Raw genomic sequence first — 12,548 nt, 5'->3', positions numbered from 1 at the left:
CCTTCTTTCTTGGGAATTGCTTAGAGAGCAGATTTTGTCTGTTTGGTTTATTGATACAGCCCAAGAATAGTGAGGTCACATAGTAGATACTCAGCAAATATACACTGGATAAATAATAAATAATATTTTGAACATCTCTGCCAGGGTGCTATGTTAGATACTGTGAACATGAAACTAAACATATATATTCAGAGATGTTCAAAATGTATCATAAACATATGAGTAATCATGCTCTCAAGAACTCCCAGGCACAAACTTTGCATAAATCACTACAGTACAGTATGATAAATGGTTTGATAAGATTGCTTCAGCTGCACATAAAACAGACAAAAGGGGCTTCAGAACAAAAATGTCTCTTAAGGTGAATATTGAAGAACAAGTAGAATTGTCTCAGGAGAAAAAGAGGAGAAAGGCACTCTGGGTAGAGTGATAGGAAATGCAGTGAGTGGCCGTGTTAGTGATGATCACATGCTAAGGAAGCTTCAGGAAGTTCTCAATGTCTGGAGAGTAGTATTAAGCGATCAAGGTGAAGCTAGTGCAGTAACTGAGGACAGCTTGTAAGATTTCATATGAAGTCTGGATTTTACCCTAGAAACAGTGACACAAGGGAGATAATTTTAATGGAAGCTATTGTTTTAAAGATTTTTTTTAAAGATTTTATTTATTTATTCACGAGAGACACAGAAAGAGGGGCAGAGACATAGGCAGAGGGAGAAGCAGGCTCCCTCAGGAAGCCCGATGCGGGATTCGATCCCAACCGGGGACCACACCCTGAGCCGAAGGCAGCCACTCAGCCGCTGAGCCACACAGGCGTCCCAAGATTTATTTTTAAGTAAGAATTGTTGGAATTAAAGTAATATCACAATACTTGAGATTAAGGGTAGAAAAGAGGGGCCAGGTTTGAAAAACATTTTCGGTACCATCCATAACTGAATAGAGTGGTTTTTGAAGAAAGCCATGAGGATTCCTGGGAGCTCCGAGTTTCCGAGTTTAAGATTGGGAGGATAAGACCCCATAATTAAACAGAACACCAGGAGGACCAAGTTTATAGAGAAAGGAATGACCTGCGGAGATACTGAGATCAATTTGGCACATATTCTGCTTTTCATATTCGTTGAGCTTTCAGATGGAGTTATAAAGAAAGTAATTGAAAATATGAATGGAGCTGAATGAAAATTGGGACTGGAGTTCATGATTTTTGAGTGAACAGCCATGAGAGTGAATGAGATCAGTGGTGCAGATAGGCCAGTTGTTTGCAAACCCAGCTGGCATTAACATTCCCTGAGGAACTTTTAAAAACACCACTGTAGGGGCACCTGGGTGGCTCAGTGGTTGAGCACCTGCCCTGGGCTCAGGGTCCTGGGATCGAGTCCAGCATGAGGCTCCCCGCAGTTGAGCCCGTTTCTCCCTCTGCCTATGACTCTGCCTCTGTCTCTGTGTCTCTCATGAATAAATAAATAAATAAAATCTTAAAAAAAAAAAAACAAAAAACACCAGTGCCTGTCCCCTTCATAAGCCCCATTCCATCAGAACCTCTGCAGGGGGTGCTCAGGCAGGAGCAGGTCTTAACACCTCCCTGGGTGACTCTGCTGCACAAAGTTGAGAACCACTGCTATAAAATGAAAAGGACAGAAAATGAAAGAGAGAGCTCTGTGGAGGACTATGTGAACTATGGTGGATGAAACAAAGAAACCAGGGAAAGAGGTTTGAGAAAGAACAGTTACTTACGTGGCCTGAGAGTGCCAGAGAGAAAGACGATGCTCTTGGATTGTTGGATGGGGCAGTGAAGGGGGGCCACTGGTCACCTCTTGAAGGTGCAGTTTGAGTGGGGAGAGTGAATCCAGACAGCACTAGATTGAAGGATTAGTAAGCAGATGAATAGATGAGGACAGTTTAGCCACCCAGGGAGAGAGAAGGTGGAAGCATGGCTGAGAAGAGCAGGGGTGTCACAGGCTGATTTCCTTGTTGGCTGATTTTTAGGGTAGGTAGGAGACATGTGCATATTTGTGGATGATCTGACACTCAGAAGAAGGAACAGCTTTTTTAAAAAAAGATTTTATTTATTATTTGAGAGAGAATGAGAGAAAGCATGAGAAGGGGGAGAGGCAGAAGGAGAAGCCGACTCTGCCAAGCCAGGAGTCTGATGCAGGGCTCGATCTCAGGACCCTAGGATCATGATCTGAGCCGAAGGCAGACACTTACCTGACTGAGCCACCCAGGTGGCCCAGAAAGGAAGAGCTTTGAGAGGAGTTTATATTGTTTGACCTTATTTGGTCTGTTAAAAAACAAACAACAATGAAAAGACATATGTCACTTGCATAGATTAAGGAAGATCCCCAAAATATCAAGTACTATGTTGATGACCTGGGACCTCAAAAAGTCAAAGAGGTGGAAAAAATGAGCAGTGAGTGCAGCTTCTGAGTGCAAGATTCTGCAAGGCGGAGGTGGGAATGGTTTTGCAAGGAGGGCAAATGCCTCCTGCAGAAACTTGCTCTATTTCCCATTTCCTGACATTTTTCACTAGCATAAGATGACCTTATTTGTGTTTGTCTTTTCTTGATTGAATGTGGAACAAGGTCTCACAATATGAAGATTGCTCTTTACAGAACTATCTCACGTTGCTCAGCCTCCTTGCCACGGAGCACGTTGCCTAAAGAAAATAACAAACTACAGAGTGTTCAGTTAGATTTAACATAGGTGAGTCATAGCATATGGATATGTGCACATAGAAGGTTTTTTTAAGGATAGAATTTGATGGAATGCTGTTAGGTAAAAAATATGCATATTAAAAGTATTTTAGGTATTTTTCATTTTTCACTAGATGTTGCTTTCATTTGTTAAATTTTTAATTTATGAAAGTCTTTTAAACTAGTAGAGACACTAAATCAGACGGTGTTCTATTATTGTATATTATGGTAAGTGACCCATTAGTGGCATATTAAGCCCTCCTTCAATTTTGATGAACATCCAGAGTGAAATGACCAGATTTGCAAAAGAGTTTGTCACCCTGTCATTATAGTCCCTTACTCTTTCAAATACCACACTAATCTTCCCAGTTAGTTCACACCTGCCTTGTGCCATGCTGGAAGCTTTTACACCCTCATACAATATATCTTGGTAAGACCAGGATGCAATAGATGCCTTCATTTTGAAAAGTAGAGGGCAAGTTTTCAAGGCAATTAGCTTTAGGGTGAAGTGCATATAGAAGTTAAAGATATAAACACAGATTCCCTTAAATATGTTTTTGTTTGTGTACCCCTTAAAATTTTTGCATATTGCTGGTTACTTGAATTCCAGTTTGAAATCCACGTGCCTTCAAAATCTTTTTTATCTAAACTGAAAGGGGTTTTCCCTTAGTCATTTGTATGTCCAGTTTTATAATACCTTATAAAGGTGATCTAAGCAGATCAGGATGTTATTTCTCAGGTCATTTGCATGCAAAGAAAATCTTGTAAGGGTGGGATTAAAAACCCACCCCTCCTAAAGATATTTCAAGTCACTGCCAAAAATTTGGGGTGCATCTTTCAAAAGCAAGGATTCTTTCCTGATGCCCCTGAAATCAAAGTATACCCAGTCATCATGCTGGCTCTGAAAGTGAACCTGTGTTGGTCCTGTAAGAGTGAGCAGGGTGGTGGTGATAACAGAGGTTGGGGCTGATGGCTCTTTCCTATGATCACACTGCTTCCCTACAGAGCTCTGGCTGGAGGTTAGAGGCCAACACGGATCCATGTCCCAGAGTACCTAACCTGCTTCTGTTATCCCAGCTTCTCTTAGCTACCAGCACATGATCTGGAGACCACTCTGTGGATGCTCCTGTCTGTAGTTTTGTGGTTACTTCCTCACAGTTCTTGCTTAGTGGGTGAACAAGAGCCCCAGGCTCAGACAGTCCAGCATCCAGATCTACGCTCCTTCATGAGCTTTATAAGGGTGCACTGGTTCCTCAATCTGAACTTAATTCTCCTTATCTGGAAAAAATGAGTCTATATATACCTCCCCCACAGAGCAACTGTGAGAAATAAAGATTATGTATCTAAAGAACCTGGCTTGGCACCTGAAACACTCCATACAAGCTCATTGCTTTCTTTTTTTTCACTCCTCACCAACGCATTTCATCCTTCTCATCCCCTTCCCTGTCCTCCCAATTTCAAGGGCAGGGAAAACGTTCTACTTTTGAACTCTTTCTTAAATGAGGTTATGATTCACATTAGGGACCACAGGGCACCTCCTCCCCCTCCAGAACACATCCGCCACCCTAAGAGGATGGCAGTTGTCCCATAGCCACAGCATGTGCCATGGTATCTACCTTTCCTTTCCTATTCGACTGGTCCAGCTGCCCCAGAATTTTCTCTGTGTGAAGAAAAAGAGAAGCAGAGAAGAGAACTCGGGATAAGTCACTCCTGAACTTAGGATCATAATGAGAGCAGAGGTGCTAGAAGGAAGTTCCCTGTCTTGGGGATCCAGCTAAATGTGCTAAATCCAATGACATGGATGCCATTATCTGGAGGTGGAGGTAGGGTATAGAATGATGTCATTATAAGAACAAAGATGACTATTTTATCTATTTATCACTCCTCTACCTCCCCCACCACACACACACACAAATAGGTAGCTTGGAATTTCTAAGTGCATACACAAATTTGGGGGCTATGTAGATCCAGATAGTAAAACTCAGAAATGATTCATTACTGAAAAGAAGAGGGAGAGACTGAGGATAGATTGGACATAACAGGATACTGAGAAAGAAATAAGAGTGTGTCCAAAAAAATATATTTCATCAAGTGATGAATGTAAAATTATTTTCATGTTGTGAGGGGTCAAGTTGTTAATGGAAAATGAGTGTGTGCTTGAAGAATCATTTATTCCTTAGACTCTTTAAGAATCTGTTTTATTTTTTGCAATATTAATATTTAGGGGCACCTGGGTGGCTCAGTCAGTTAGGCATCCGACTCTACGGTCATGATCTTGAAGTGGTGGGATCGAGCCCTGCATGGGGCTCTGCACTCATTGGAGAGTCTGCTTGAGATTCTCTCCCTTTCTATATGCCCTTCTCCCCACTTGTGCACACACTCTCTAAAATAAGTAAATAAAATATTTTTTTAGAAAAGAATAATAATGTTTAACAGAAAAAAAACACGTAACCTCACCAAGTGGCTACTTCTCATCCCAGAGTGAAATTAAAGCCAATTTCATGAAGCCCCTGTTAAGCTATTCCTTTTCTTTCTTCTGTACATAATGTGCTATATTGAGCTGTAATTATGACTTAAAAACACATGACAGACATTTTGAATGTTAAAAGTAAAAAGAACAAGTGCTGATGACTAACTTGAAGTAGGAAGAAAACACAGCTGGGAAACTCAGGTAAAATCAAAAGTATAATACTGTGGATGGTCTAAAGTATAATACTGTGGATGGTCTGGCTCTAGGTAAAAGTAATAGTAACAGTAATATATAAATTGCCTCTTATTTATGCCTTATTATTAAGTACAGTAATGACTATTTCTCAATCTTGCTAAAATTTCTTTTATTAAAAATCTATTCTACTTATACTTTTAAAAATTGATCTAGTGTGATGATTTGCTTATAACTTAGAAGAATTAGAAAATAATATTTATACACACTAATTAAAATACCACGTGATACTTTCTCTAAAGCACATGCATGTTAATGACATCTTTAGACTTATGGATTCACAAAGTTTAAGTGGAAATATGTATTTAGGTTTAGCATACAAACTAGCTTGGCCAATTTAATACTTAATCATTTATATATTTCTAGTACAATCTGAAGAGTTGTAATCTAGTGGTGAGTTGACTGTCTCAATAAAAAATGTCAGAGAAAATGAAAGAAATTCAGATACCAAGATACTTTCCTTTTTGTTTTGTTTTTTAAGATTTTATTTATTCATGAGAGACACACACAGAGAGAGAGAGATGCAGAGACACAGGCAGAGGGAGAAGCAGGCTCCATGCAGGGAGCCTGATGTGGGACAAGATCCCAGGTCCCCAGGATCACTCCCTGGGCTGAAGGCAGGTGCCAAACCACTGAGCCACCCAGGGATCCTTCCTTTTTGTTTTTAAGTTAACACCCTTTCTCTGCTGTTTTTTAGAGTATCTTGGGTTTTGTCCTATCTCCTTTAAGTATATCCTTTTTTTTTTTTATCCTTAATTAATATTAATAATTTAAGAATGTTTACTGTGTGTCCAGCACTGTATGTGATTTGTGCATTAACTCATTTGATCTTTACAAACCTTATGGCATGCATTTGAGGATTAACCTCCTTTTATAAATGAGAACCGTGAGGCAGGGAGAATAAGGAACTTACCCCAGAGAGATACAGAGGTAACAGAATTCGATTTTGAACCCAGGCAGACTGATGGGAGAGCAGTCCTCTCAGCTGGCACTTTGGGAACCAGCTTCTTAAAGTAAGATTTTCAGTTGCACATGGTGGGATTAATCAACAGCAGACTTGACAACAGAATATGCAGATTGGGCATCCTAACATTGCCCCGTAACTATTTTCATTGCCTGTTAATAAATTCCTATTTCTTTGTAAACACTTGAGTCAATTATTTCAAATGTGCCCTAAATTATTGAAAAGACTGCAGTTACTGAGTCACAAGGACAGAAACACTACTTTGTCTCACTGCAGCCCTGACAACAAGTTATGCTTTATGGGCAAAGCCTTTTATTGTTTTCTGAACTACAACCTATTTTTCTCTTCTTGAATGTTTTATACATAGCTAAAAATAACTTTTAACTCAGAAAGTCTTCTCCCATGTATAAATCAGATGGTTTGCTAAATGGGAGGGATAGGAGGAAGCCACATCTCAGGGTGAAATCAGCAAGAAGCATTGAAATGAGCAAAATGGAACAGAATTCAGAGGCCAGACCAAAGTACTTACTCCTGATTAACCAGGGTTCCTTACAAATAAGGAGCATTGCAGCAGTATAATTAATTACTACTCAATGCAATAAAATTCTAACACAACAAAAGATTCTGTTGTTTCTTGGGATTTCACATACAGTTTATGTAAGGAGATTCACTGTGAAATTACTTCAAATGGAAGAATGTCACTCTATTTGCTGCTCTTGGGTTCCGGAGACACTGCATGAAAAGGCTGTATTTTTTAAATAAAAAGATATATTTACAAAGATTTATATTGATTTCCTTTGCTGATTTAGACAACCTCTTATATGATAAACAGAATTATTCTCACACATGACAAGCACTTACCTGATTTGTCCCTTTCTCCCCCAGAACTTGACACCATGCCTCACATGTAGGTACTCAGTGTTTGTAGGATGGAATTGGAAAAAGCAAGGTGCCTGCCTCTTTGTTTATTAAAAATTAAAGTTCTTGGAAAGCTATATTTTCAGCCCAGATTTACCATGATCATCTAGGTTCTGTGTTTACCAGATGAAGGTCTGCAATTATTACTCAAACACCTCTTACCTCTCCAACAGACATACAGCTATAATATGGGTTAGATGGGTATGCCACTTTCAAAGATGCTTTAGTTAAAACATGCTGGCCACATGACACTTTAGATTTATAAATGATAATGAGACATTGGGGGTCTCCTAGTATAATTCTAGAGGTGGTCTTCTACCTTACGATTTCTCCAGTGAGTCCATTTGGAGGCCAGGCCAACTCCTAGGATTTCACTTCAGGCAGTAGAGATTTGTGTGCTTAATCTCCAATAGAACTTAGTGAGAAGGGAAGTTTAAAATGGCTCTCGCTTAATATATTTAATATTAATTTTTCCAGTTAAAGCACCAACTTTATAGAGGTCTAAAAATGTATATAACAAACTTGATCTCACTACATGTCTTGTTTTTGTTCATACATTCAGTAAATACTAATTAAGCACCTATTATATGCCAGCATAAGGCCACAGGAATGTAACATTGATCAAAACATAGGTCAAAATTTGTGGAGCTTAAATTCTGGTGGAGGAGACAACTACTAAGTAAAATATAGTCTATATGGGATGATGAGAAGTGCCATGCTGAAAATAAAGAAAAGAGGGTGAGATATTGGGAGTATAGGCAGAGAGAGATGTTACAATGTTAAACGGTAAATCAGGAAATGACTCACTAAGAAGGTGACATCTCAAGACTTTAAGAATGGAAAGGAGAAAATTATGCTGATATTTAGGGAAGGGCAAATTCACCAGCAGACTCAAAATCCCCAAAGGAAGGGCACCACTGATTGGGACCACCAGAGAGACTAGCATGCTAAAGAGATGAGAGAAGAGAAAAAGTAAACAAGGTGATCTCAGGGAGGTCAGGAATCCTGGTGATGCTGGGCCTTGTGAGTCCTTGTAAGGACTTTGGTTTTGACACAAAGCAAGATAGGGAGCCACTGGAGGGTCAGAGATGAGGTGCAGCATGATCTAACTTAGAATTTAAGGACCATTCTATTGTGTTGAGAATAGACTGTTGATCGCCAAGGGGAAAAGCAAAGATAAGACAGGAAGTTGCTGCAATAATCTGAGAGGGAAATTATGGTGGCTTGAACCGGAAAAGGGGGTAGTGAGAGGACAAGAAGTGGTCAGATCCCAATATGCTGCTCTGATTTCCACTGCCCAAAGAGAGGGATAGAGAGGAGTCAAGGCCAAGTCGGAGGTTTTTGTCCAAAGAAATGGAAGGATAGAGTTGGCATTAACTAAGATGGGCAAGGCTATGGGAGGTGCAGTTCAAGAGGTCCTTCTTAGACACCCCAGTGGTGTCAAAAGAAGGCAGTTGGATATATGAGTCTGGAGTTCAGGGGCGGGGTCTAGACTGGAGATAAATTTAGTGTAGAAGACCTCTGCTTGAGGCTGGATGAGCTCACCACAGAAGTGACTATAGATAGAAAATGGAAAAAAAAAAAAGAAAGAAAAGGTGCAGGGACAGAGCCTCCAGAGGGGAACAGACTTTTGCTCCAGGAAGTTGTGGGGGATGGAGTGAAATAAGACAAAAGCAAATGCCCTGACCAAGAAAGCAAGTGAGGAGGAGGGAGAAACCAGCTGGTGGAACCTGCTGCTGAGTCATATGAGTTAAGTATTAACACCTCACCAGTACATCTAACAAAGTGAAACTGATTGGTGACTTTGAAAAGAGAGTACGGGTGGGTCAAAGGGTGGAGGTGAACGTGCATTAGAATAGATTCAGGAGAGATGAAGAGGACAAGAAATGGAGAGAGTGAAAATAAACAAGTATCCCAAGGCATTTTGCAAGGTGAGCAAAGAAATGTGGAGGTGATTATAGGCAGAAATGAGTGGGGAGGGCTTTAAGTTGTGAAAAGTACTTCTGTGTCTATATGCTGTTGGAAATGATTCGTGTGGAGAGAATATGAATGATTTAAGAGACAGAGAGGAGACTTGCTGGGGCTCGCCCTTGACCAGGCACGAGGGAATGGGATGGAGAATCCAAATGAGAGGTGACAGGTGGGAGCATGAAGAGCTGACCCAGCAACCAGACAGAGGATGTGGAATACGGATGGGGAGGTGGGTAGTGGGAGTTGTGGAAGATGTCTCGTGATTGTCACTTTTTTCAGTGAAGTAGAAGTCGTGGTCATCCGCTGAAAGTGAGGATAGAGAGGGAGGTAGTGTTTAAGGAGAGTGGAGAAGGTGTGAAATAGCTGTCTGGGAGGATGGGACCGTGAACAGATGATGAAAATATAGTACGATTTTTTGGCAGCATTCAGGGCCCATTTGCGTTCTGTTATCATGAGTTTAAGATAAGCCTACTCAACATGGCTGGGCACAGCCACGCTCGCCTGCAAGTCTCTGAAGGTGGTGTCGAGGAAGAGTGGCCAAGTGAGTGTTTTAAGGAAGGAGAGGGATGGGGGAGCTGAGGCTGTAAGTTGAGAAGTTGGACATGGCAACTGAAAAGTGGTAAAAAAGAGAAGAGGGAACGTGAGAGGGGTAAGAGAGGAGATTGGGAAGCATAATAAATATGTAGGTCCTAGTGAAAGGTTGTCAAAGTAGAGGTCCTAGAGGGAGTAAGCCAGAAAGATGGGGAAGATAGAAAGAGATGAAAACTGAAATGGAGTTTCAGAGGGGTTGCAATGACTGCTAAGGACAAGAGTTAGACAGGCGGTTCTGCAACTTGATCATGCATATACATCCCTGGTTCAGATGCACATTTTGATCCAGTAAGTCTAGATGGGGAGACCTGAGATTCTGTGTTTCTTTCAGGATCCCAGGTGACATAGATGCCTCTTGTCCAGGGATCTCATTTGAAAGACAATCATCTAGAGTGGTACTTCCCAATCCCTTGAGGAGTTTAAAAAATACAGGTGCTAGACCAGTGTTGACCAGTGGATCAGTGTTTCTCTGGGTTAGATTTAATTTCTCTGGATTCGATGTAGAATTGATATATTATGATTGTCCAAATAATTCTACAGTGAGGTCAGGATTGAAAGTCTTTGGCCTTTAAGTGTGAGTATCTTACAGACCAAGTTCATGGCAGGAAGGAGTGTTGTGTAACTGAGAGGCCAAAATGTTGAAAGTGTCATGTTTGTGGTTATTAAAATCATTAGAAATCATGACAGAAAATGTGCTGGATAAAATGACTGTGAGTCCAGAAGTCTGTAGATGACTACAAAAAAATATAGGAAGTGGGTGACAATCTGAAGGCATGAGATTCAAGACAAAGCTGTTTGGAGAGAAGGGTCTAGAATAGGCAAAGCAGAACAAGGAGGACACTTACCAAACCCCAGTCTCAGTGTATGTTGAATTTGGGAAATCAGATCTCCACCACTGGTCTCTGGAGACAACTCCAGAAAAAACACAGTAGCATCATGAAGAGCTGGGTTTAAGTTAAAGAAAAAAAAAATGAAGAAAACAATTTAAAAAGAGTTTGAAATTTTGGAGTATTTTGCTGCTGCATTCCAAAACAGCTTGGAAGGGTGTGGAGACTCGCAGGGTGGGAGATGTGGGTGCACAGAGCAGTATGAGGATTCTAGTGCAGGAGGTGAGTGATGATGACCCGAGCTTCTTGCAGAGATGTGGTCTCCAAGCAGGACGTTGTGGCAGCTGGGAGTACTGGCACGGAGGGGACAGTGGTAAGGGAGTTATCAGAAGGCGGAGGAGCCCATGGCTCATCTCTTCAATCCAGAGCTATTTCTAGTGGTAGCGAACCCTCTGTTTCTTTAAATAAAGGCATTGCAGGTGAGCCCAGAATGGAAAACAGGTCAAAGCAGAGCTTCTCTGGTTAAAGTCAGAGTTGGGGAGGAGGGCAGTGCCCCCCATAGGACCCTGGGGGCCTTCTCAGTACTTCTGGGTTCTTCAGAGGCCCTCAAAACCCAGGTCATAGTCACTGCTCCAGTGCTGGCAAGAGACTTGAGAAAAATGTGGAGCAACGTATTTGAAAGTAAAGATGGTTTACCCAATAATCATGTAGGTCTTTTTAGGTCTTGCCAGTCATGCAGATTGTTCTTTTTTTCCATGTAATAGACTTTCAAATAAACAAGCGGTTTGCAATATCCCTTGGGATGTCTTTATGTCACTTCTGATCAGGTTAACATCACTGTTGTTAACCAATGTGATTTCAATAGAAGAAACTATAGTTTTCAACAGTCATGAATTAGGCCAGATTCTCCAGAGGCAAACCATGAGGCCAAGATTTGAAAGCAAGAGGTTTGGTTTTGTTTTGTTTTGCTTTGCTTTGCTTTGTTTTGTTTTATGGAAGCATTCATAGGGGAGAGAACCTCATAGGTGAGTGGAGCACGCTGGACAGAAAATGAGAAGCCCAGTAGGTGTGTACATTTAGGTGACACCTCAAAGAGATAGCTTTAGCCTAATCCTGCAGCGAAACTCTGGAGAGGAGCAGCTCAGATTCTGATCCCAACTGGACACAAAGCATATTTCCACACTCATGAGGCAATGGCTAAGCAGGAGGTTGTGGGGCAGGGATGCTGTGAACTTGTAGGCATTTCTGAGTAAAGTCCAGGAGTCTGAGACCCATATTTCAAAGAAAGAGTAGCAATTATGGGTCCTTGAAAGAACAGCAATAAGAGCATGCACATGCGCACACGCGCACACACACACATACGCACACAGTAAATCCAAGACCAACTCGGGGGAGCCCAACAGTTCTTGCTATAAGTGGAAAGCTTTCTTGAGAATGGCATAGATATGCCCAGGTAAAGATTAGATTTAAAAATTGATGCCTGGGGACCCTTGGGTGGCTCAGTGGCTGAGCATCTGCCTTAGTCTCAGGGTGTGATCCCAGGGTCCTGGGATTGAGTCCCACACCAGGTTCCTCACAGGGAACCTGCTTCTCTCTCTGCCTATGTCTCTGCCTCTCTCTCTCTTATGTCTCTCATTAATAAATAAATAAAATATTTTTGAAAATTAATGTCTGCTTTCAATTATCATCGAAGATATTTAATGATTATAATATAGTTTGTAGCAGTATTAATTTTGCTACCTTCCCTCTTGCCCTTCTAGTGAGATCATACTACCATACACATATGGCCAAGTTTTAAGAAAATCTAGTTCAATAGATTATGACCAACTGATCAGGTATATCCCGGCATGGCCCTGACTGAAGGTGTT

General features: G+C 41.1%; 1 protein-coding gene across 3 annotated transcripts in view; it reads left to right on the top strand.

Moving 5' to 3' along the window:
• The window catches only part of UNC5C (unc-5 netrin receptor C), a 351,352-nt gene that overhangs the window by 263,357 nt on the left and 75,447 nt on the right, over window positions 1-12,548 (top strand). The window contains exon 1 of one of the 3 annotated variants that reach the window (XM_072810538.1): window positions 9,083-9,222. The exons of the other annotated variants lie outside the window; for them this stretch is intronic. Within the exon in view, the coding sequence (XP_072666639.1) occupies window positions 9,178-9,222 (45 nt within the window). The 5' untranslated portion in view covers window positions 9,083-9,177. Of the gene's footprint in view, window positions 1-9,082; window positions 9,223-12,548 lie in introns of those variants that run through there. 3 annotated transcript variants of the gene reach the window in all.

The sequence above is a fragment of the Canis lupus genome, chromosome 33, assembly GCF_048164855.1.
Source record: "Canis lupus baileyi chromosome 33, mCanLup2.hap1, whole genome shotgun sequence".
Lineage (NCBI taxonomy): Eukaryota > Metazoa > Chordata > Mammalia > Carnivora > Canidae > Canis > Canis lupus.
The sequence above is the reverse complement of the archived record's forward strand: the minus strand, read 5'-3'. Positions and strand labels throughout refer to the sequence as shown.